Here is a 27,464-nt window from a genome sequence, read left to right as displayed (position 1 = left end):
TAAGAATGAAAAATGTAGATACGAATTATTTTAAGGAAAGAAGATGTAATCTAAACAAAACGAAAAGACAACCCATAGAATGGGAGAAAATATATGCAAATAAAGTGACCAAAAAGGGATTAATCTCCAAAACATACAAACATCTCACACAGCTCAATATCAGAAAAAAAAAAAAAAAAAAAACCCTCCAATCAAAAACTGTGTGGAAGATCTAAATAGGTGTTTCCCAAAGAAATCATATACACGGACAAAAGGTAAGTAAAAATGTGCTCAGCATTAAAAATTATTATTATTAGAAGAATGTGAAGCAACACTACAATAAGGTATCATCTCACACTGGTCAGATTGCCTATCATGAAAAATCTACAAACAATAAATTCTAGAGAGAGGGTGGAGAAAAGGCATTCCTCCTACACTATTGGTGGGAATGTAGTTTTCCCTGGTAGTTCAGGGAAAGCATCTGCTTGCAATGTGGGAAACCCAGGTTCAATCCCTGGGTTGGGAAAATCCCCTGGAGAAGGAAATGGCAACCCACTCCAGTACTCTTGCCAGAAAAATTCCATGGACGGAGGAGTCTGGTAGGCTACAGTCTATGGGATCACAAAGAGTTGGACACAACTGAGGAACTTTAGTTTGTACTTATGAAGAACAGTAGGGAAGTTCCTTAAAAAGCTAAAAATAGAGCTACCATATGATCCCATGGTATGTCGCCATTGCTGTGACACCAAGGCCATCCCACTCCTTGGCATATACCTGGGGAAAACCATAATTTGCAAAGATACATACACCACAATGTTCACTAGAGCACTGTTTATAACAGTCAGGGCATGGAAACAACCTAAAGTCCATTAACAGAGGAATGATAAGGGAGATGTAGCAGTTATATACAATGAAATATTACTCAACCTTAACAAAGAACAAAATAATGCAGGAACATGGATAACCCTAGAGATTGTCATAGGCTTCCCTGGTAGCTCAGTGGTAAAGAATCTGCCTGCCAATGCAGGAGATGCAGGTTCAACCTCTGGGTCAGGGAAGATCCTCAGGAGGAGGAAATTCTTGCCTGGGAAATTCTCATGGACAGAGGAGCTTAGCTGGCGATTATAGTTCATGGGGTTGCAAAAGAGTCGGACGTGACTTAGCAACTAAACAGCAACAAAGAACTTTCATATTGGATGAAGTATGTCAGACAAAGACATATTATCACTTATATGTGGAATCTTAAAAAATGGTACAAATGAACTTATTTACAAAACAAAAGTAGAGTCACAGATGTGGAAAACAATCATGGTTACCAGAGGGAAAAGAGGGAAGATAAATTGGAAGATTGAGTTTTACATATGTGTGTGCTTGGTCACTCAGTCATGTCTGACTCTTTGTGGCTCCATGGACTATAGCCTGCCAGGCTCCTCTGTCTATGGAATTTTCCAGGCAAGAATACTGGAGCAGGTTGCCATTTCCTATTCCATGGGATCTTCCTACCCCAAGGATCGAACCTGAGATTGTTGTGTCTCCTGCATTGGCAGGCGGATTCTTTACCACCAGTGCCACCTGGGAAGCCCTTTACATATACACTGTATTATATATGTGTGTGTGCTAAGTCTCTTCAGTCATGTTCATCTCTTTGTCACTCTATGAAGCATAGCCCGTCAGGCTCCTCTGTACACAGGACTCTCCAGGCAAGAATACTGGAGTGCATTGCTGTACCCTCTTTCAGAGGATCTTCCCATCCCAGGGATTGAACCCAGGTCTCTTATGTCTCTTGCATTTGCAGGTGGGTTCTTTACTACTAGCACCACCTGGGAAACCAATACACACACTACCATATATAAAACAGGTAATTAATAAGGACCTATTGTATAGCATGGCTTCCCTGGAGGCTCAGTTGGTAAAGAATCTTCCTGCAATGCAGGAGACCCAGGTTCGATCTCTGGGTGGGGAAGATCCTCTGGAGAAGGAAATGGTAATCCACTCCAATATTCTTGCCTGGAAAGTGGGCTACTGTCCATGGGGTCGCAAAGAGTTGGATATGACTTAGAGACTAAACCACAATTTTATAGGACCATTGTAGATCACATGGAACTCTACTCAATACTCTGTAATGACCTATATGAGAAAATAATATAAAAGAGTGGATATATGTATAGTTGATTCATTTTACTGTACAGCAGAAATTAACATAACATTGTAAATCAATCAAACCCTAACAAAATTTAAAATATAAAAAAATTTAAAATTACCTTATACAATTAATAAAATTAATATCTGGATATTAATTTGTTGTTTTAAAGATACTTTTATATACTCTTTTGATTGTTGTAACTCTATAACATAGGTAATACTGATATTTTTATCCCTATTTTACTGGTATGAGATAAGTAGAAGAGGAGATACTAAAACCCAGGTATTCTGATAACCTCCAAAGCCTTTAACATTACACTTTGCTCCTGATAAATATGTTACACTATGCTGTCAAGTGAAAGGATTTTTTTCCATTAAAAGCTTATAATAATCACTCTATCTGATTTGAAAAATATACTTGAATTTATTTTTAGTGTAATTTAGCTGTTAGCCTTATAGCACTTGTTCTGAAAATGTCTTGCCCCAAAATGTCTAACTGTTATACACTGATCACTGTATTTCTCCTTATTACAGATTGTTTCTGTTTAGAAACCTGTAAGAAGCCACAAACCTTGGGGTTTTAATTACAGACTTTCTAAACCACCATACAACAGCTTTAGAATAAGTAAATACCAATTTTACTAACATGACAGGAGCCAACTGAATAGCGTCCCAGATCTTGCCTTTTGGATGAGAAGTGTTTAGATAGAATAAAAAGTATTACAATGATTTATTTATGATGAAAATGAGGCTATAAACTTTAAGTAATGGTGCACAAAGTAATTGCTGTACAAAGTGGTACCATGTTTTGGTGACAAATGAGTTAAGTTTATCCACATGTCCACAAGAAAACTCAAGACTGTATTTGAATTTTAAGAAGAAAGGAGAGGGGGATAAAGAAGCTTCATTAAATCAAGTGAAAAATAACATTCTTTTAAATTTGAAAATAGAATTTTCTTTCCATCCTGAGCCATACTAGTTTGTAATGTGCAACCTGAAGAGGGGCAATAAAGTAGTAAATACTGAGAATACAGATTTCCTCTTTTTGGGCTCCAAAATCAGAAAACAATTGCTTCTTGTCAGGAAAGTGGTAACAAACCTAGACAGTATGTTGAAAAGCAGAGCAAGTACTTTGTTGACAAAGATCCATGTAGTTAAGGCTATGATCTTCCCAGTGGTCACACATGGTTGTGAAAACTGGACCATAAGGAAAGGCAGAACACCAAAGAATTGATGCCTTTGAACTGTGGTGCTGGAGAAGAATCATAAAAGTCACTTGGACAGCAAGATCAAGCCAATCGATCTTAAGGGAAATCAACTCTGAATACTCACTGGAAGGACTGATGCTGAAGCTGCAGTATTTTGGCCATCTGATGTGAACAGATGACTCATTGGAAAAGTCCCTGATGCTGGGAAAGATCAAGAACAGAAGGAGAAGAGGACATAAGAGGACGAGATAGCTGGATGGCATCACCGATGCAATGAACATGAACTTGGGCAAATTCTAGGAGATGGTGAGGGACAGGGAGGCCTGGCATGCTGCAGTCCACGGGGTAGCAAAGAGTCAGACTGGGCGACTGAACAGCAAAAACAAAATACCAAGAAACTCCACAAAGCAAATATCGTCAAAGCCCTTGTACAGTGAGAAGTAAAAACCAGAAACGAGGTCAAATAAAGCTTCAGTTTAAAAACAAGTAAAATTATCTGTATTTTGACCGACTGACTTATAATAAAATTTCATGAATATACTTTTTAACCCTGCTACCCTCTTCTGAGTAAAACATTTTAAATTAGTTATGCCTAAAGCTTTCCTAGAACATTATTCATCTTATTGAAAAACTAATTACCTTCTCACTTTCCCATGAAGAAATAAGTGAGGTTAACATGAGGTGAGTGAATGAGAAAACCAAAAGAAAGAATAATAAGAATGAAAAACAACTAAACGTGTATTGGGAGAATATTTTCTTCACCAATATACCCAACAAGGTAAGTCTGATTGATTGTTTTCCCCTGATAAGAGCTCATCACTATTCTGCTTTAGTGCCATTCCCATCCCCAGCCTTACCTGAGTGGATGGAACCTAGATAAATGCACTTAAACAAATGAATAGGATTAGATGAATTTTTGTATTGATTAACCTGACATCTTTAGACGTTTTAAAAAATTAAGAGCTTGAACTCAGTAGTCAGTATGTCAGATTTGGAACTGTTCCCCTGCCTCTTAATCATTTTGTTAGCTTAAACATATTTCTTAACCCTTTGTTTTATTTTCCTCACTTTTATAAATGAGCATAATAAAAGCATCTATCTCAAATAGTTTTAGGAGGACTAAATTAGAAAAGACATAACAAATGTTTAGTGTAATGTCTGGCATATAGGAAATGTATTTGCAGTTATAATTATTGTTGTCATCTAGAGAAAAATTGCAGTAATAAATTTATATCTTTAAAAAAATTAGTGATTTATCATATATAGTGATGACTTCAGCAATTTTCATAAAGTGAGGTAAACTAGAAATGGATTAAGAAAAGAATCTTAATGCTCAACATTGCTAATTATTAGAGAAATGCAAATCAAAACTACAATGAGGTATCATCTCACACCAGTCAGAATGTCCACCACTAAAATGTCCACAAATAACAAATGCTGGGAAGGGTGCAGAGAAAAGGGAATCCACTTGCACTGGAAATGGAAGTGTAAATTGGTGCATTGACTATGGAGAACAGTATGGGGGTTCTTCAAAAAACTAAAAATAGAGTTGCCATATGATGCTGCAATCTCACTCCTGGACATATACTTGGAGAAAACTCTAATTCCACAAGATACATGAACCCCAGTATTCATTGTAGCATTATTTACAATAGTTCAAGACATAGAAACAAGGTTGAATAATCCTCAGCCATATTAAAAGAAATAATGCCATTTCCAGCAGTATGGATAGACCTAGATATTATCATACTAACTGAAGTATGTCAGAGAGAGGCAAATACCATATGATATCACTTACATGTGAATCTAAAATGTGACACAAATGAACCTACGTATGAAATAGAAACAGACTCACAGACACAGAGAGCAGACTTGTGGTTGCCAAGCGGGGGAGGTGGGGGAGGCAATGACTGGGACTTTGGGATTAGCAGATGCACACTATTATATATAGAAGAAATGAACAACAGGATCCTACTGCATAGCACAGGGGACTATTCAATACCCTGTGGTAAACCATAATGGAAAAAACATGAAAAATAATGCATATATTTATATGTGCAACTGAGTCACTTTGCTGAAACAGTAGAAACTAATATGTTTGTAAATCTACTATATTTCAATAAAATTGACTTATTAAAAAAATGAAAACATTCTTAATTTTATAAAAGGTACCATCTCAGAGCCTTCCACCCGGGACCCTTGTGTATGTTATAGAAACATAACATGTTTTAAATTTCCTTACATATTTCTAACATGTCCAACATATTTCCTTAGATTACCCTTAGGGATAAACAAACATAAGCTTCAATAACTGTTTCTTGAGTTATTTTTTATGAAGATTTTGTAGCTGTTACACAAGAATTTGAATAAATCCTTGCATTTTTTAAAATTAAAATCAAACAAAGCTTTAAGAAAAATGAGCTTAGATGTTTTCCAAAAAAATTATATAGAATCTTATTCTTCAATTTCTTCACAGATAATAAAAACAAGTAATTTCTATATTTGAAACATTATATAAACTTCTCTGGGACACAGTTTTTGCACTTTTTCTTTCTTTTGATATTGAGTTGAAATGTTTTAATGATATCATTTATATACTTTGGATTTTAATTAAATATGAAGAAAGAAAAATGCATATGCTTACTGGATGCTTCACATTAAATTATATGTTTACTTTATGTTAGAATAAATATAAACATCTGAATGACACCATAAAAATAAAATACAGTTAATATCCAAAGAAACATTTTAGTTGGGACTTGTCTTTACATGGTTTTTCATTTTCTACAGACATTATTTAAATAATAATGATGATAATAACAATAATGAGATAAAATTTATTGAGTGTTTATTATATGCCATTCCATAGGTTAATATCTTTTTATACATAATCACATATAAATGTCACAACAACTGAATGTTGAGTGAATGTAATCAAATTGTTCAGGTGTTGAAATCAGGTAAGTTGAAAAACCAGGATTTGATCTATGCAATTCAGATTGCAAAATGGAGCTTCTTAATATATAGTACAAACTGAAATATAGTTGTCTTATTTAAGATAAAATCTAACAATAGTTCAAAGCAATGCCTCAGTTTTAAACTCATATGTGTCTTTCAATGTACCCTTGAAAAATGTGATGGGAAGCCTGGGACACTAAATGTCATATTTTGGTTGAACAGCAGACTTTTTATATTCATAACTAAATAAATCATTTATTTAGTAATATTTGTATGGCTATTATTTAAATACAGTAAATTGTAATATTGATTTTTCTCTAGACCACATATATCTCAGTTTAGATTGCTGAGTCTTCTATATTATCTTTAAATGCTTATATAATGTCAGAATAATTGTGTTAATTTTTATTTGAGCACTAATGTATGATTATTTGATTGAAATAGCTAATGGCTAGTATCTTAGTGATGGCATAAAATGCTCTTCCCCATTAAAGTCATTGTTTTGAATCAAAACTAAAGCCCAGAAATTAGGCTGGACACTAAAAATATGTTTACTAGATTAAAACCATTTAGAAATTGTCCGTAATTCTGGAACAGTATTAGTCATTTTGCTACATTTAGTCTACACATTTGTAATAGAGTTAAATAAAATCATTTTATACTAAAGAATTAAAAATACTCTTGTTACCTTTTTCTCTCTCTCTAAGTGGTAAAGCCTTGATGATCTTATTGATATCTGAATGTAGGATAGATTATAATGGTGATATATGAATTCACTGTGATTTGAAGGTAGGAGTGTTGAGAATTCAATCAAAAAATGTTAGAACTACTCCAGGCAAGTTTTGAGGAATGAGTGTTTTGAAAAAGAAGGATCCATGGAAATGCTTCTATTCCCATAGTAAAATTAGGACAATAATTTTATTCTTAAAATTAGGATAATTTGATAATCAGTTGGTTATGGGTACCATTAGAATGAAGGAGTCAAATATATTTCCAGTATTTTAAACTAAAGAATTAGTTCAATATTTGTTCATTGGAAGAAAAATAAAGTCATGAGGGTTCTGATGTACAAAAAAAATGAATTTCAGCTTTTAATATTCAGTTAGAAATGTTCAACAGGGTGACAGGAATATCAGTAGGAGCTTAGTAGTAGGAGCAAGTCTTGAAAAGTGACAACTGAAAGCAACTCAGGAAACTACAGAGAAAGGAAAAAAGTATATTAATCAGTTGTCTTTTGATTACAAGCAAGAGAAACCTATCCAAATATTTTAATGAAAAGAGAGATGTGTCAAAGACCCAAAGGGCAAGAGTAAAATAGAAACTTCTATTAGAACAAGGGACTTAAACACCATGAAGGGCACTTTCTTAACCTCTTTTTACATTCCTTCATCATTCTTCTTTTATATATCAGAATTAACTCATCTTCTTATTTGGTCTACATAAACAATTCATGGCTATAAAGTATAACACAATTTACTTCCCATCTCTCTTCCTTTCTCTTGCTCCTTTTGGCTTTCCCTCTCCCCTTTCTTTCTTCTCAGTTGTAAGTTTATAGAGGAAGAATCTGAATCATTTGTCTTTCTTTTAACAGTCAACAACAGTGAGATTAGCTGTGGGTTCATAATCATGCAGAAAAATGGTTGCTTTTTAAATGTTGTAGAAAGTAAATATCATCTTCCAAAAAAGGATGTGGAGACTTGCAACACTGCAAGAAGTGATTTCTTCAGGGATCAAAGATAAAACCTGAATGAAACCTATATTCCAGAACAAGATAGAAAAGAAGAAGGAAAAAGGGGGAAAAAAAGAAAGAAAAGAAGCAAAGAGAAGTTAAAAAGAAAATTAAGTCTCTAACAGAGACACCGAAACCAAAGGAAATGAAAAATAAAAAGAAACATTATATTCAGCAGAAAAACAATGATTACTTTGGGGACTGAGGAACCACCATTGGATTTGACCACTAAAGAATAATTAGTGAATTTCAGAATGACATTTTCTGAAAAATAAGGAATGAGTTGCTACATGTTTTGATGAAATTCTAATAGTATACTATTTGAATACTATACTATTGCCTTCAGACACTGGTATAATATTTAATGCTCTCCCCCCAAAAATAAGGAGATGGGGAAAGTTAGGGAAATTTTGTATGCCATGACTAGTAACAGCTAACTCACTCCTAGTGAATTCTTTTAATTTAAGCACTCACAAATTGTTGGTTAAAGGGTTTAATAATTTTATTGGGAAGTTAATGTCAAATTTACCAGTCTGTGTTTTCTCAAACATAATCCATTGTCCTTAAAAAATAGTAGAGCACATGTCTCTGTCCAATATTGCAGAAGTTCCCCACATTTGCATGATTCCAAAGGAGTGAATGAATGAACTGTAAACCTCTACAAAACTTCCTCAGATTCCCTAGAATGTATTCTGTGTAGGTCAGGAGAAATTTAGTATTTTTAAGTAACCTACTCTTGTATTATCCTGGATTTTTATTCCTATTATCCACATTTTTTTTTTTTCCTGTTTGAAGACCATTTGCTTTGACATAGAAACTGGACAGTAAAAGCATCGGGTAGTTCTCTTTGTTATCTACCTAATACACATTTGTCGCAATCATTAGAAATAAAACTTCAATTTTCTTCTCAAGGCATAGTTCATTTTAGAGTTATTTCTTGTCTCTGTAACATCTTGTAGATGCAAAAATGCAGACACAAGGTAAACTATGTCGTAGATCCTCTTGCAATTTAGCACAGAAATTAAAAAAAAAAAAAAAAAGAGAGAGAGAGAGAGAGAAAGAGAGAGAGAGAGAAATTCAGATAAAGTGGATAGGTGTGGGACAAGGCAATGACAACGTGGATTTCCTAAATGGGGCACAATGGGCTTCATTAGTGGCTCAGATGATAAAGAATCTGCCTACAATGCAGGAGACCAGGTTTCTATTCCTGTATTTAGAATATCCCCTGGAGAAGGGAATGGCAACCCACTCCAGTATTCTTACTGGAAAATTCCATGGACAGAGAAACCTGGCTGGCTACAGTCCATGGGATCACAAAGAGTTGGACACGATTGAGCAACTAACACTTAAATATGTTTATAATGCAAAATCCTAGTCAGTCTGAGTCCTAATGTGACTTGGCAGACACTTACAATGTATGGCTGTAATTTTTCAGTGGTGAATTGGTTTCCTGTATATTGTAATTATTGTCCATCGTTTTTAAGAATTATAAAGTGAATACAGATATTATTATGAGAAGATATAATTCATGATCATTCCATCATCAAATTTAATTTCCTCCACTCACATAAAAATATGTCTTATTCTTTTAAAAGATGTCCTCACTATATGAAATAAATGATACTCAATCCTGCCTCTATACCTTTACTTATGCTTTCAAATTCCTGTTTTCCTCTTCTATGTGTTACTTTTTGTATATATATTCTACCCTTCCTTCAAGAATCAGTTTAAGCTCCACTTCTCACATAAAGCATTCTCCAAGAACAAGGACTCCAACTTCAATATGTGCATCTTGCTAACTCCCTTTATACTCAAATTCTATATTCCACAATTAATGTACTATATTTTACATCATTCTTAACTCTTCATTTCTAAAATGTAGATCTTAATCTCTTATTATGTAATATATTTCATAAATATATATTCATTATCAAGTAATGTTTTGTGAATGCATTTCTTTTGTCCATAGAAAAGTACTATATCAAGAATTGGCTAATTTCAGTACATTTATTGCAAAAGAGACTAGGATAAATGTGGAGGATTAAATACTGGGTTAAAAAAAATTGCCATCTCATCTGTTATATTTTTAGTGTTCTTTAAGATAAATACATTCCTAAGAAAATAGTATTTGCACATTAACTAAGCTATCAGGGAAGCCCTAGCCTTATAAATAGGGATCAGTTAACACTCCAAAGATAAATCTATGCATAGTACTAAAACTAGCTGTAAAATTAGAACCTGAGAGAGAGAAATGGATAATATAGATGGGTGGCCTTGTGGTAGATCTGAATATGGGAGGGGTGGTCCTAAGATGGCAGAGGAATAGGATGGTGAGACCACTTTCTCCCTGACAAATTCATTGAAAGAACATTTGAACGCTGAGCAAATTCCACAACAAATTGTAAACGCTGGCAGAGAACACCAGGCACCCAGAAAGACAGCCCATTGTCTTCGGAAGGAGGTAGGACAAAATGTAAAAGATAAAAAGAGAGACAAAAGAGTTAGGGATGGAGACCTGTCTTGGGAAGGGAGTCTTTAAAGAGAAGTTTCCAAGCACCAGGAAACCCTCTCACTGGCGGGTCTGTGGGGAGTTTTGGAATCTCAGAGGGCAACATAACTGGGAGGGGAAAATGTATAAATAAATAAATAAATAAAACCCTCAGATTACATGCCTAACAGCAACTCCCAACAGAGAAGTAGCCCAGAAGCTCGCATAGGCCACCAGTAAGCGGGGGCTGAACAGGGAGGAGCGGGCCGCATTGCTTAGGGTAAGGACCAGGCCTGAATGCCCTGATGGCAATCTGAGGGAGCTAATGTGAGATAGCAACCCAAACTGTGGGATAGCCAGAGAGGGAGAGAGAGGAAAGAGAAGAGAGAAAGAGAGAACTACCCCGCAAAAAGCTCTAATAAAACAAACAAACAAAAAAGCCCTAACCTAAGGCACTACCGGCAGCTCACAGAACAAAGGACTGAGCAATACCGGAGGAGAGCTAGCCGGCTGTGAATTGGCCCATCCTCATCCTCCGCCGGAGGCAGGGAAGCAGGCAGGCTGCAGCCAGAGCCAGAAAGCGGCAAACTCGGCCTCAGAGATGGCATTCCCTACCAAACTGCAGACAGACTTCTGGTTGCTAACCAAGACTTCCTGGGATTCTGGATGGTTGACATCCGCCAGGAGGGTTGCAGCCAGAGATCAGCTCCCCAGAAGAGACACTGGCCACACCAGAGAAGACGCAACCGCGGCCACCCAGGAAACCTAGCAGATGGAACCAGGGAGGTGATAAGACGCACCTGCCACCTCTGGAGAGTGTGCTTGCCAAGCACCTGGTTGCCTGAGCTGCTCGGACCTGGGAAGGGCACAAAACACAGGCCCAACCGAGTCTGCACCTTTGGGGAGTATCCAAGAACCTGAACCTGAACTGCTTAGACCTGGGAAGTGCATGCAACCCAGGGCCCATTTTAGACAGTTCACATGCAGAGCAACCTGGAGACTGAGCAGTGTAGACTGGGAAAGCACACACGCCATGAGCGGGGGCAAACCCAGTGTTGCTGAGACACTGCAAGCACTCCCCTCACATGCCAGTGATATTTGTTTGCAGTGTTCCTCCCTCCCCACAGCACGACTAAACAAGTGAACCTAAATAAGTGATCACCTTCACCCCCATGTGTCAGGGCAGAAATTAGACACTGAAGAGACCTGCAAACAGAAGAAGCCAAAATAAACAGAGGGAAACACTTTGGAAGTGACAGGTGCAACAGATTAAAACCCTGTAGTTAGCACCAACTACACTGGAAGTGCGGAGAAGGCAATGGCAACCCACTCCAGTACTCTTGCCTGGAAAATCCCATGGATGGAGGGGTGTGGTGGGCTGCAGTCCATGGGGTCGCTAGGACGGACATGACTGAACAATTTCACTTTCACTTTTCACTTTCATGCATTGGAGAAGGCAATGGCAACCCACTCCAGTGTTCTTGCCTGGAGAATCCCAGGGACGGGGGAGCCTGGTGGGCTGCTGTCTATGGGGTTAGACAGAGTCGGACATGACTGAAGCGACTTAGCAGCAGTAGCAGCAGCACACTGGAAGGGGCCTATAGATCTTGAAAAATATAAGCTGGAACAAGGAACTATCTGAAACTGAACTGACCCCATACTGCCCACAACAGTTCCAGAGTAATTCCTAGATATATTTTTACTATTATCATTTTTAAAAAAAAAACATGTTTTTTTTTTATTTTTAAGTCCTCTATTACTCCTTTAATTTTCATAACCTACTATTACCTTGTAACAAAAAAGACCCTATTTTTAAAGCAAACTTCAAATATATTTTTTTATAATTTTTGTGATTTTTTTTAAATGTTGTTTTTTGAGAGTCTAACCTCTACTCTAGATTTTTAATCTTTACTTTTTGGTATTTGTTATCAATTTTGTACCTTTAAGAATCCAATCTTCAGTACCCATTTTTATTTAGGAGTGTGATTACTGACTTGATTACTATCTCCCCTTTTGACTCTCCTTTTTCTCCCCCAGGTCATCTCTATCTCCTCCCTCCCTCTTCTCTTCTCTATCCAATTCTGTGAATCTCTGTGTGTCCAGGCTGTGGAGAACACTTAGGGAACTGATTACTGTCTAGATCTGTCTCTCTCTTTTTGATCCCCCCTTTTCTCCTCCTGGTCACCTCTATCTCCTTCCTCCCTCTTCTCTTCTCCATGTAACTCTGTGAACCTCTCTGGGTGTCCCTCACTGTGGAGAATCTTTTCACCATTAACCTAGATGTTTTATCATCAGTGCTGTATGGATGGAGAAGTCTTGAGGCTATTGTAAGAATAAGACTGAAAACCATAGGCAGGAGGCTTAATCCCTAAACCTGAGAACACCAGAGAACTCCTGACTCCAGGGAACATTAATCAGTAAGAGATCATCCAAAAGTCTCCATACCTACACTGAAACCAAGTACCACCCAAGGGCCAACAAGTTCCAGAGCAAGACATACCACGCAAATTCTCCAGCAACACAGGAACATAGCCCTGAGCTTCAATATACAGGCTGCACAAAGTCACACAAAACCCATAGACAACTCAAAACTCACTACTGGACACTTCACTGCACTCTAGAGAGAAGAAATCTACCTCCACCCACCAGAACACCAACACAAGCTTCCCTAACCAGGAAACCTTGACAAGCCACTCATCCAACCCCACCCACAGGGAGGAACCTTCACAATAAAGAAGAACCACAAACTGCCAGAATACAGAAAGGCAACCCAAATATAGCAATCTAAACAAGATGAAAAGGCAGAGAAATACTCAGCAGGTAAAGGAACATGATAAATGCCCACCAAACCAAGCAAAAGAGGAGGAGATAGGGAGTCTACCTTAAAAAGAATTCAGAATAATGATAGTAAGAATGATCCAGAATCTTGAAAAAAAAAAAAGAAAAAATGGAGTTACAGATAAATAGCCTGGAGACAAGGATTGAAAAGATGCAAGAAATGTTTAAAAAGGATCTAGAAGAAATAAAAAAGAGTTAATCAATAATGAATAATGCAATAAATGATACCAAAAGCACTCTGGAGGGAACCAACAGTAGAATAATGTTGGCAGAAGATAGGATAAGTGAGGTAGAATATAGAATGATAGAAATAAATGAACCCGAGAGGAAAAAAAAAGAAAAATAATTAAAAGAAATGAGGACAACTTCAGGGACCTCTGGGACAATGTTAAACACCCCAACATTAGAATCATAGGAGTCCAAGAAGAAGAAGACAAAAAGAAAGGCCATGAGAAAATACTTGAGGAGATAGTAATTGAAAACTTCCCAAAAATGAGGAAGGAAACAGTCATCCAGTCCAAGAAACAGAGAGAGTCCCAAACAGGATAAACCCAAAGCAAAACACCCTAAGACACATATCAATCAAATTAACAAAATCAAACACAAAGAACAAATATTAAAAGTATCAAGGGAAAAACAATAAATAACACACAAGGGGATTCTCATAAGGATAACAGCTGATCTTTCAATAGAAAACTCTTCAGGCCAGAGGGAATGGCAGGACATCCTTAAAGTGATGAAAGAGAAAATCCTACCACCCAGATTACTGGTACCCAGCAAGGATCTCATTTAAATATCAAAATCAAAATCTTTACAGACAAGCAAAAGCTGAGAGAATTCAACACCACAAAACCAGCTCTTCAACAAATGCCAAAGGATCTTCTCTACACAGGACACGCAGAAAGGGTGTATAAACTTGAACCCAAACAACAAAGTAAATGGCAATGGGACCATCAGTTCAGTTCAGTCGCTCAGTCATGTCTGACTCTTTGCGACCCCATGAATTGCAGCACGCCAGGCCTCCCTGTCCATCACCAACTCCCGGAGTTCAGTCAGACTCATGTCCATCGAGTCAGTGATGCCATCCAGCCATCTCATCCTCTGTCATTCCCTTGTCCTCCTTCCCCCAATTCCTCCCAGCATCAGAGTCTTTTCCAATGAGTCCACTCTTCGCATGAGGTGGCCAAAGTGTTGGAGATTCAGCTTCAACATTAGTCCTTCCAATGAACACCCAGGACTGATCTCGTTTAGGTTGGACTGGTTGGATCTCCTGGCAGTCCAAGGGACTCTCAAGAGTCTTCTTCAACACCACAGTTCAAAAGCATCAATTCTTCGGCATTCAGCCTTCTTCACAGTCCAACTCTCATATCCATACATAACCACAGGAAAAACCATAGCCTTGACTAGACGGACCTTTGTTGGCAAAGTAATGTCTCTGCTTTTGAATATGCTATCTAGGTTGGACATAATTTTCCTTTCAAGGAATAAGCGTCTTTTAATTTCATGGCTGTAGTCACCATCTGCAGTGATTCTGGAGCCCAAAAAATAAAGTCTGACACTGTTTCCACTGTTTCCCCATCTATTTGCCATGAAGTGATGGGACCAGATGCCATGATCTTCGTTTTCTGAATGTTGAGCTTTAAGCCAACTTTTTCACTCTCCTCTTTCACTTTCATCAAGAGGCTTTTTAGTTCACCTTCACTTTCTGCCATAAGGGTGGTGTCTTCTGCATATCTGAGGTTATTGATATTTCTCCTGGCAAACTTGATTCCAGCTTGTGCTTCCTCCAGCCCTGCGTCTCTCATGATGTACTCTGCATATAAGTTAAATAAGCAGGGTGACAATATACAGCCTTGACGTACTCCTTTTCCTATTTGGAATCAGTCTGTTGTTCCATGTCCAGTTCTAACTGTTGCTTCCTGACCTGCATACAGATTTCTCAAGAGGCAGGTGGGGTGGCCTGGTATTCCCATCTCTTTCAGAATTTTCCACAGTTTATTGTGATTCACACAGTCAAAGGCTTTGGCATAGTCAGTAAAGCAGAAATAGGTGTTTTTCTGGAACTCTCTTGCTTTTTCGATGATCCAGTGGATGTTGGCAATTTGATCTCTGGTTCCTCGGCCTTTTCTAAAACCAGCTTGAACATCAGGAAGTTCACAGTTCACATATTGCTGAAGCCTGGCTTGGAGAATTTTGAGCATTACTTTGCTAGCATGTGAGATGAGTGCAATTGTGCGGTAGTTTGAGCATTCTTTGGCACTGCCTTTCTTTGGGATCAGAATGAAAACTGATCTTTTCCAGTCCTGTGGCCACTGCTGAGTCTTATCAATAATTACCTTAAATTTAAATGGATTGAATGCCCCAACCAAAAGACAAAGACTGGCTGAATGGATACAAAAACAAGACCCCTATATATGCTGTCTACAAAAGACCCACCTCAAAACAAGGGACACATACAGACTAAAAGTGAAGGGCTGGAAAAAGATATATCACACAAATAGAGACCAAAAGAAAGCAGGAATAGCAATACTCATATCAGATAAATTAGACTTTAAAGGCTGTGAAAAGAGACAAAGAAGGACACTACATAATGATCAAAGGATCAATCCAAGAAGATATAACAATTATATATGCACCCAACATAGCCGCCAGAGAAGGCAATGGCACCCCGTTCCAGTACTCCTGCCTGAAAAATCCCATGGATTGAGGAGCTTGGTGGGCTGCAGTCCATGGGGTCCCTGAGAGTCGGACATGACTGGGCGACTTCACTTTCACTTTTCACTTTTCATTTTCATGCATTGGAGAAGGAAATGGCAACCCACTCTAGTGTTCTTGCCTGGAGAATCCCAGGGACCGGGGAGCCTGGTGGGCTGCTGTCTATGGGGTCGCACAGAGTCGGACACGACTGACGTGACTTAGCCACAGCAGCAGCAGTGGGAGAGATTAATATGCCACTCACACCTATGGATAGATCAACTAAACAGAAAATTAACAAGGAAATACAAACTTTAAATGATACAATTGACCAGTTAGACCTAATTGATATCTGTAGGACATTTCACCCCAAAACAATGAATTTCACCTTTTTCTGATGTGCACATGGAACCTTCTCCAAGATAGATCACATCCTGGGCCTTAAATCTAGCCCTGGTAAATTCAAAAAAATTGAAATCATTCCAAGCATCTTCTCTGACCACAATACAGTAAAAATAGATGTCAATTACAGGATAAAAACTAAAAATTCCAACATATGCAGGCTAAACAACACACTTTGCTTCTGAATAACCAGCAAATCACAGAAGAAATAAAAAAAAAGAAATAAAAATATGCATAGAAGTGAATGAAAATGAAAACACAACAACCCAAAACCTATGGGACACTATAAAAGCAGTGCTAAGGGATGGTTCATAACAATACAGGCTTACTTCAGGAAACAAGAAAAAAGTCAAATAAATAACCTAACTCTACATTTAAAGCAACTAGAAAAGAAAGAAATGAAGAACCACAAGGTTAGTTAAAGAAAAGAAATCTTAAAAATTAGGGCAGAAATAAATGCAAAAGAAACAAAAGAGACCATAGCAAAAATCAACAAAGCTAAAAGCTGGTCGTTTGAGAAGATAAATAAAATCGACAAAGTATTAGCCAGACTCATCAAGAAACAAAGGGAGAAGAATCAAATCAACAAAATTAGAAATGAAAATGGAGAAATCACAATAGACAACACAGAAATTCAAAGGATCATAAGAGACTACTATCAGCAACTATATGCCAATAAAATGGACAACTTGGAAGAAATGGACAAATTCTTAGAAAAGTATAACTTTCCAAAACTGAACCTGGAAGAAATAGAAAATCTTAACAGACCCATCACAAGCACAGAAATCGAAACGGTAATCAGAAATCTTCCAGCAAACAAAAGCCCAGGATCAGACGGCTTCACAGCTGAAAACTACCAAAAATTTAGAGAAGAGCTAACACCTATCCTACTCAAACTTTCCCAGAAAATTGCAGAAAAGGTAAACTTCCAAACTCATTCTATAAGGCCACCATCACCCTAATACCAAAACCTGACAAAGATCCCACAAAAAAAGAAAACTACAGGCCAATATTACTGATGAACATAGATGCTAAAGTCCTTAACAAAATTCTAGCAAATGGGATCCAAAAACATATAAAAAGATCATACATCATGACCCAGTGGGCTTTATCCCAGGGATGCAAGGATTCTTTAATATCTGCAAATCAATGTAATACACCACATTAACAAATTGAAAGATAAACCATATGATTATCTCAATAGATGCAGAGAAAGCCTTTGACAAAATTCAGCATCATTTATGATTAAAAAAAAAAAAAAAAAAAAAAAACACCAGAAAGCAGGAATAGAAGGAACTTACCTCAACATAATAAAAGCTATATATGACAAACTCACAGAAAACTATATCCTCAATGGTGAAAAATTGAAAGCATTTCCCCTAAAGTCAGGAATAAGACAAGGGTGCCCACTCTCACCACTACTATTCAACATAGTTTTGGAAGTTTTGGCCATAGCAATCAGAGCAGAAAAAGAAGTAAAAGGAATCCAAATTGAAAAAGAGGAAGTAAAACTCTCCCTGTTTGCAGATGACATGATCCTCTACATAGAAAGCCTCAAAGACTCCATCAGAAAATTACTTGAGCTAATCAATGCATATAGTAAAGTTGCAGGATATAAAATTAACACACAGAAATCCCTTGCATTCCCATATAATAACAATGAGAAAACAGAAAGACAAATTAAGGAAACAATTTCATTCACTATTGCAAAGAAAAGAATAAAATACATAGGAATAAATCTACCTAAAGAAACAAAAGACCTATGTATAGAAAACTATAAAACTCTGATGAAAGAAATCAAAGAGGAAACAAATAGATGGAGAAATATACTATGTTAATGGATCAAAAGAAACATTATAGTGAAAATGAGTATACTACCCAAAGCAATCTATAGATTCGATGCAATTCCAATTAAGCTACCAACGGTATTTTTCACAGAACTAGAACAAATAATTTCACAATTTGTATGGAAGTACAAAAAACGGTGAATAGCCAAAGCAATCTTGAGAAAGAAGAATGGACTCAGGGAACCAACCTGCCTGACTTCAGGCTATACTACAAGCTGCAGTCTGCAGTCATCCAGACAGTATGGAACTGGCACAAAGACAGAATACAGATCAATGGAACAAAATAGAAAGCCCAGAGATAAATCCACGCACCTATGGACACCTTATCTTTGACAAAGGAGGCAAGAATATACAATGGAGAAAAGACAATCTCTTTAACAAGTGGTGCTGGGAAAACTGGCCAGCCACTTGTAAAAGAATGAAACTAGAACACTTTATAACACCAAACACAAAAATAAACTCAAAATGGATTAAAGATCTAAATGTAAGACCAGAAACTAAAACTCCTAGACATAGGCAAAACACTCTCTGACATAAATCAAAGTAGGCTCCTCTATGACCCACCTCCCAGAGTAATGGGAATAAAAACAAAAATAAACAAATGGGACCTAATAAAACTTAAAAGCTTTTGCATAACGAAGGAAACTCTAAGCAAAGTGAAAAGACAGCCTTCACAATGGGAGAAAATAATAACAAATGAAACAACTGAATTTACTCTGAAAAATATACAAGCAACTCCTGCAGCTCAATTCCACAAAAATAAACAACCCAATCAAAAAGTGGGCCACAAGAACTAAACAGACAATTCTCAAAAAAAAAAACATACAGATGGCTTACAAACACATGAAAAGATGCTCAACATCACTCATTATCAGAGAAATGCAAATCAAAACCACAATGAGGTACCATTTCACCCCAGTCAGAATGGCTACTATCCAAAAATGTACAAACAACAAATGCTGGAGAGGGTGAGGAGAAAAGGGAACCCTCTTAAACTGTTGGTTGGAATGCAAAGTAGTATAGGCACTATGGAGAAAAGTGGAGATTCCTTAAAAAACTGGAAATAGAACTTCCATATGACCCAGCAGTCCCACTTCTGGGCACATAAACTGAGGAAACCAGAATTGAAAGAGACACGTGTACCCCGATGTTCATCGCAGCACTGTTTATAATAGCCAGGACATGGAAGCAACTTAGATGTCCATCAGCAGATGAATGGATAAGAAAACTGTGGTACATATACACAATGGAATATTTCTCAGCTGTTAAAAAGAACACATTTGAATCAGTTCTAATGAGGTGGATGAAACTGGAGCCTATCATACAGAGTGAAGTAAGTCAGAAAGAAAAACACCAATACAGTATTCTAATGCATATATATGGAATTTAGAAAGATAGTAATGATAACCCTATATATGAGACAGCAAAAGAGACACAGATGTATAAAACAGTCCTTTGGACTCTGTGGGAGAAGGTAAGAGTGGGAAGATCTGAAAGAATACATTGAAATATGTATATTATCATATGTGAAACAGATTGTCAGTCCAGGTTTGATGCATGAGACAGGGTGCTCAGGGCTGGTGCACTGGGATGACCCAGAGGGATGGGATGGGAGGGAGGTGGAAGGGGGGTTCAGGATGGGGAACACATGTACACCCATGGCTGATTCACGTCAATGTATGGCAAAAGCCACTACAAAATTGTAAAGTAATTAGCCTCTAACTAAAATTTAAAAAAAAAAAGGTCTGACTACAACAAGCTAAGAAAGAGACAAAACCCTCTGGTCTTTCCTCCTGAGAACACAGGGGAAGATATTAGGCAAGGCAATATGGAATGATGAAGAGTCAGAAATTCCCCACAAAGAATAGACAGAAGAAGCTTGCATTGTTTAAATGCTTGTACCATCAGGAAATTTATGAGTTGTTTTACATATTTTACTTAATCCTAGCGACAACTTTTTGAATTATTTGTTTTCACACTCTGTGGATGAGAAAACTTAAAATAACAAATGTATGACTAATAAAGTTATTACAGTGTTGCTAAATAAAGATAAATGAAAGAGGAAAAATATTATATATTAGGAATATAAGAAGGAGAAAACATTTTTAAAATGTATAGATTTTTCTAGAGAACATAAAATTGAAACACACAAGCTATAAACTTATGACATAGTATTTTATTTATATATATATATGTATATATATACACACACACACACATTTGAATTATTCAAAAGTCATAAAGACTTCAATACATCAAGCCAAAATTCTTTTTCTCTCAGGGAGATATCTGGTATTAGGTAAGCACATCTTCTCTCATGAAAATGTATTTTCAGGATTCTAGCAAATGAAAACTTAATATAACTAGGAAATAGAAGAAAAGCCATAAATAGAAAATTGGAGTTTATAATATTCAATTTTTAAAGGATAAAATTTTCTTTTCACATAATTCTATAAAGGCATGTTCAATTCTGAGCCTTTCCATCAGCTTTACTTTATGCTGTATTTTTCCAATTCACAATTTTATCAAGGAAACGAAAGTCAACAGGCAAAATGTTGGGCATAAAAGCACCTTATTCCACTTGGAATAAAGTGGAAAGTAAAACAAGAAAATAAGTACACAATCATGCAAACACAGGCACATACCAGAAACTAAATAATTAATATATATTTGTAGAAATTTACAAATATCTACACACAGAACTGGTATTGTCATGAACAGAATTGGCTCTATTATTTAAGAGGATGCAGAAGACTGAGCAGAAAACAAACATGGTGAATCATGCAGAATGGAAAGTTGCTCAGTAGCTCACCTTTAACTTTATTCTTTGAAGCAGCCGCTGGTACCAAGGCAAGATTGCACAAGAAAAGAACAAGCATATTAGTATATTAGATAGTGTCTAACAAGAAAAAGAGATTTGTTATCACTATTAAAGTCTTAAATGATACATTTATGATTACATGATGAACACACTTCAGATGACTAGGACTTATAATGAAGAAAATGACAATTGGTTATATTTTGTTAATATATGATTAAAGTCTTTGGAAAAGAAAGAATAAACTAGATAGGAGCCACAGATTGTAAGTAGCAATGCTGCAAGACACAGAATTCTTTTTAAGAACTGTTCATCTTTCTTTCTCTGTCCTTTTTAACTAAACTTTAGTTAATAATTCAATTAAAATACCAGTATAGTTTAGATGTATTTCATGTTATTTAACAATTAAAATGCAATTCATAACATTTGGATAAAAAGCAAGGGAAGACCACTTGCATTCATTCAATGCTTACTTAGTTGCCAAAAACCTTGCTATTTTTGGCTTCCCTGATAGCTCAGTTGGTAAAGAATCATGCCTGCAATGCAGGAGAGAGTTAGGAAGATGCCCTCGAGAAGGGAAAGGCTATGTACTCCAGTATTCTGGCCATGGGAATTCCATAGACTGTATAGTCCATGGGTTTGCAAAGAGTTGGACACGACTGAGAGATTTTCACTTTCACTTTTGCTTTTCTTACAAAAAAAATAACATATATACTTTGTGTATTTTGTTTCCAAAAACAAGATCATATTATACATAATTCTTTGCAGTCTGCTTTTTGCACATTTTCCAGATTAACACACAGAGTTCTAATTCACTAATTTTAATAGATGTATATTTTCCTATAATGTGTATGAAGTATAGGACTATTTCCCTATTTATAGCAAATCAGGTTGCCTTTAGGTTTTTTTGCTTGTTTTTACTGCTAATAACAATGCTGCAAAATACAGTCCGTGTCATATCCCTTATACACCATACTGGTGTTTTGCTTCCATTGGACAGATTCCCAGGTTATTTTCATATAAATATTTCTATCCAGTTAACCACTGACAAAGAAGAGTACTTTAAATATTGCTGATGGAACTGTAGAGGAAGTGTGGATAAAAATATGCAACTATATTATATGCTCTAAAATAAGAGGAAGCCAGCAAAATGAAACAAGCAAAAGTACAGAATCTAGTACTCCAAATAACTGCTACACTGGGATGTTCTCAGACCTTTTAGACCACAAGCTATTTCATTTAACTTTTTTTAATATTTGCTTTTCAATTAAATTGTGTTGTTTCAAAGATTACACAAAGCTGAAGGGCTTACTGTTAGATTATGAAAAAATATTATTTGACTAAATTTCAAAGAAAATATTTCAATGTATCAGTATATTGAATTGTTCATGTGAAAAGAAATTTTATACCAAATTCAAATTCACCACTTAACATTTTAAGCACAAATTGAAAGTAAAATTGCCAAAAGACTTTAGAAATTTTTGAGGCAATATTACCAAATATGTTAATAGATACAACTAATCTTCCACAAACAAAATCAGCTTTTTATTAAAAATTAGTGACATAAAAATAGAGAAAGCAATCTTTACATTTCCAGGGGAACCAAGATGAATTATTTAAAGTTGTCAAACATTACAGGAAAACAGGTGGTTTTATTCTTGGATTATTGGTTAAGTAACAACATAAAAAGGAAAGAAAAACAAAAGTTCAATGTCTGTTTCTGTGTGTGTTTAGGCAGCTAATACTAGACTAGGCTGGTTAATATAATTGGAAAGAGGCCAGGCTACCAGGCTTGTTAGCCCAATTATAATTCTCTGCATATTCAATAAAAGAAGCCAAGATGACAGCAAGACTGTCATAAATGTCATGTTCAATACTTGTAAGATTTTCCATTGTCAGCACAGTCCAATTATAAGTCAATTGTAAAGTGCACATTGCACACTACCCAAAAGTGACGGAAAATTATTTAAAAAATACAATTTTAGTAGTTCACAGTTAAAATGAAAAGAAAGGAAGTAAAGGTACTTTGACCAGAGAAAATTTTAGATATAACATTAACATTTCTTCACCCTTATGATAAAAGCAAGTTATAACTATAACATTTTGGTCATTCACACTGTTTTCCAGAGATGATTAGTTATAATATTAAATTTGTAACTGCTAATAATTATATTAATAATGTGAAAATTTGTGTATGTATTTTTTAAAGAAAAATCATGTGATAATGATTGAAACATCAGCTATTTACATATGGATGCTAAATAGTTAATGAATATTAGGCGTTATATTAGTGAGGTTTATCTTCAAAATCCCCAATACAGATGATCAAAAAATAAAAATACAATTAATTGATTGTCACCAATTAATTAGTTCATTATATTAATCAACTGTCAATTTGAAAGATATCACTAATAATTCTGCAGAAAATTGGTGATCTAAAGCAGTGATTCTCAAAATGAGGCATAGGAACTAGAAGTAGGGCAATGGGCATTCTCAAAGGATATTAGATGAATTTTACTTACCTTGAAGTTTGTATGACCTAGTCACATTTTCCCTATTCTTTAATTTCTACTCTAATTTTAAGATTAATGTCATAACAAAATGGTGATACGTTTGTTAGTGTTTGCAATGTCTGAATAATATAGAACATACTAGATTAGTAGTTGCCTTTAGAACTGTTTTATGAAAGGTTACTTGGCAATAAAACATTTAGTAAATAGCAAAGATATTACTGGAATTTATTCACAGAAAGAACCCTAATATATTATAGATCTTTTTATTCTAATATTATGTAGCCTTTAAAAAATACTTTGGTATTTTACCCAGTGTTTTTTTTTTTTTCTTTAATTCTTCCTTCCATAAACAAATTTATAGTTAGGGAATTGTTCCTTAATAGAGAAGCAATAAACTTAGCAAGTACTTTGACTTTCCAAGGAGACAGAGGTTCTTGACATCTGTAACTTCATACTCAGATGCATTATGTTTTTCCCTGCCCAATATTTAATCTATAATTAGGCAAAACAAACAAAATCTCATTGCCATTGAAAGACACTGCACAGTATAATTTTTAAAATAAGAAAGTTCCTCTTATAAACATATGAGCAAACTACAAAAATAAGAGAGAATATATATTGCATTACTTCCAAGTGAAAACTAAGATATCCATACTATTACAAAACTGGAACGCAGAGATGTGACTTTTTCTAGCTCACAAATCTATTTGGTAGTAAAATTACAACCAAAAGAGCATGCTGAGCATGTATATCTTAAAATCCTCTGTGTGTACATGCATTTGCTCAGTTGTGTCCAACTCTTTGCCACCCTATCGACTGCAGCCTGCCAGGTTCCTCTGTCCATGCAATTTCCCCTGCAAGAATACTGGAGCAGGTTGCTATTTCTTTCTCCAGAGGATATGTCTGACCCAGGGACTGAACCCACAGCTCTTGCATCTTTTGCATCGGCAGGTAGGTTCCTTATCAGCTGAGCCACTGGGGAAGCCCCAAATCCACTTTATCAAAATGCAATCATTAGATATAGTATAGCAATGTAATGCGAACCAATAACAGGTGAGTTTTATTCCTTTTTACAAAGGAGGAAATCACACTGTTTTTAAAAGTACTATATCTGATTTATCAGACACTTGCCACCTTATTATAGTCTTTTCAAGATATAGAAATGAAAATAATTGCATTTCAGAGCTAGATAACCACACACATCTCTCCCTTCTTCACTAACTATCCAGAACAAAGTTAAACACATTTTTATACTAATCACTTGAGATTTATTTAAAATAACATTTTTCTTAGCTATCAACTAACATCATCTAAACATGAGAATTTTCTTCTAAGACTCATTAGAATCTGAAAACTTGAAAAAGTGTGACTTTATTTAATTGCTGTCACAAGTTTTTCTTTCTTAATAACTACACACATTTTACAGCGGAAAAATGTGTAAAAACGATGCTTGAGAAAGAAATGCTTGTTGAAGGAGATATATTCAAGAGTAATCAAATATTTAATGAGTGGAAACTTCTCTTCACACTACTATCCCAGTCAGTAAATAAAGAGGAAATAATATAACTCAAAAACCACCATTCTACAATCTTTAAAAAGTTTTTATATGTAAGCTTTAGGCAGATACATAGTAATACATAAAGTTAACATCATTAAAATGGAGACTATCAGACTCTTGGAAGTACACAATACCATTTAAGAAATATTTTTTGCAATATAACCAACTCTGGATACTACTGTGCCTCTACATAGAACTTCCAATGTCCAGTGCACACAAGGAACAAAAAACGCATTAAGTCAATGCAGTTAGTCTAACCTTGAATGTGGAAACCATGTACAAGATATTTTAGTATTTGTTCCTTTAGCAAAAAGACATTAGAGATAAAAAATACCAATTTAAGGGGCAACTTGAGAGACAAATTGAACAAATGACATGTACAGATTACTTTGGATTCCTATTTGAATACTTAATAGTTCACAGTATTTAAGAACTGTTGTTAATACTTAAGTGCAATCAGTTCATTCAGTTGCTCAGTCAGGTCTGACTCTTTATGACCCCATGGACTGCAGCACGCCAGGGCTCCCTATCCATCATCAACTCCCGGAGTTTAAGCAAACACATGTCCATCTTCTTGGTGATGCCATCCAACCATCTCACTCTCTGTCGTCCCTTTCTCCTCTTGCCTTCAATCTTTCCCAGAGTCAGAGACTTTTCCAATGAGTCGGTTCTTTGCATCAGGTGGCCGAAGTATTGGAGTTTCAGCTTTAGCATTAGTCCTTCTAATGAATATTCAGGACTGATTACCTTTAGGATGGACTGGTTGGATCTCGCTGTGGTCCAACGGACTCTCAAGAGTCTTTTCCGACACCAAAGTTCAAAAGCATCAATGCTTTGGTGCTCAATTATCTTTAGAGTCCAACTCTCACATCCATACATGACTACTTGAAAAACCATAGCTTTGACTAGATGGACTTTTGTTGGCAAAGTCACATCTCTGCTTTTTAATATGGCCTTTAAAATAGCTGTGGAAAGAAGGAAAGTGAAAAGCAAAGGGGAAAAAGAAAGATATACACATTTGAATGCAGAGTTCCAAAGAATAGCAAGGAGAGATAAGAAAGCCTTCCTCAGCGATCAGTGCAAAGAAATAGAGGAAAACAATAGAATGGGAAAGACTAGAGATCTCCTCAAGAAAATTAAAGATACCAAGGGAACATTTCATGCAAAGATGGGCTCAATAAAGAACAGAAATGGTAGGGACCTAACAGAAGCAGAAGATATTAAGAAGAGGTGGCAAGAATACACAGAAGAACTATACAGAAAAGATCTTCCTGACCCAGATATTCACGATGGAGTGAACACTCACCTGGAGCCAGACATCCTGGAATGTGAAGTCAAGTGGGCCTTAGAAAGAATCACTATGAATAAAGCTAGTGGAGGTGATGGAATTTCAGTTTAGCTATTTCAAATCCTCAAAGATGTGCAAAGAGTGCAGTGCTGTGAAAGCACTGCACTCAATATACCAGCAAATTTGGAAAACTCAGCAGTGGCCACAGGACTGGGAAAGGTCAGTCTTCATTCCAGTCCCAAAGAAAAGCAATCCCGAAGAATGCTCAAACTACCGCACAATTGCACTCATCTCACACACTAGTAAAGTAATGCTTAAAATTCTCCAAGCCAGGTTTCAGCAATACGTGAACTGTGAACTTCCCAGATGTTCAAGCTGGTTTTAGAAAAGGCAGAGGAACCAGAGATCAAATTACCAATATCTGCTGGATCATTGAAAAAGCATCTATTTCTGCTTTATTGACTATGCCAAAGCCTTTGACTATATGGATCACAATAAACTGGAAAATTCTGAAAGAGATGGAAATACCAGACCACCTAACCTGCCTCTTGAGAAACCTGTATGCAGGTCAGGAAGTAACAGTTAGAATTGGATATGGAACAACAGACTAGTTCCAAATAGGAAAAGGATTACATCAAGACTGTATATTGTCACCTGCTTATTTAACTTATATGAAGAGTACATCATAAGAAACGCTGGGCTGGAGGAAACACAAGCTGGAATCAAGATTGCCGGGAGAAGTATCAATAACCTCAGATATGCAGATCACACCATCCTTATGGCAGAAAGTGAAGAGGAACTAAAGAGCCTCTTGATGAAAGTGAAAGTGAAGAGTGAAAAAGTTAGCTTAAAGCTCAACATTCAGAAAACTAAGATCATGGCATTGGGTCCCATCACTTTGTGGCAAATAGATCGGGAAACAGTAGCTGACTTTATTTTTCTGGGCCCCCAAATCACTGCAGGTGGTGATTGCAGCCATGAAATTAAAAAACGCTTACTCCT

General features: G+C 36.2%; 1 protein-coding gene across 4 annotated transcripts in view; it reads right to left on the bottom strand.

Annotated features, from left to right (window-relative positions):
* Positions 1-27,464, bottom strand: part of CADM2 (cell adhesion molecule 2) — a 1,273,609-nt gene that overhangs the window by 366,988 nt on the left and 879,157 nt on the right. Inside the window, exon 1 of one of the 4 annotated variants that reach the window (XM_027551574.1) lies at positions 21,098-21,164. The exons of 2 other annotated variants lie outside the window; for them this stretch is intronic. In XM_027551574.1, coding sequence (XP_027407375.1) covers positions 21,098-21,164 — 67 coding nt within the window. Of the gene's footprint in view, positions 1-21,097; positions 21,165-27,464 lie in introns of those variants that run through there. One more of the 4 variants, XM_027551822.1, reaches the window with a different exon arrangement.

Source organism: Bos indicus x Bos taurus, chromosome 1, assembly GCF_003369695.1.
Source record: "Bos indicus x Bos taurus breed Angus x Brahman F1 hybrid chromosome 1, Bos_hybrid_MaternalHap_v2.0, whole genome shotgun sequence".
In the NCBI taxonomy this organism is placed as follows: Eukaryota; Metazoa; Chordata; class Mammalia; order Artiodactyla; family Bovidae; genus Bos; species Bos indicus x Bos taurus.
The sequence above is the reverse complement of the archived record's forward strand: the minus strand, read 5'-3'. Positions and strand labels throughout refer to the sequence as shown.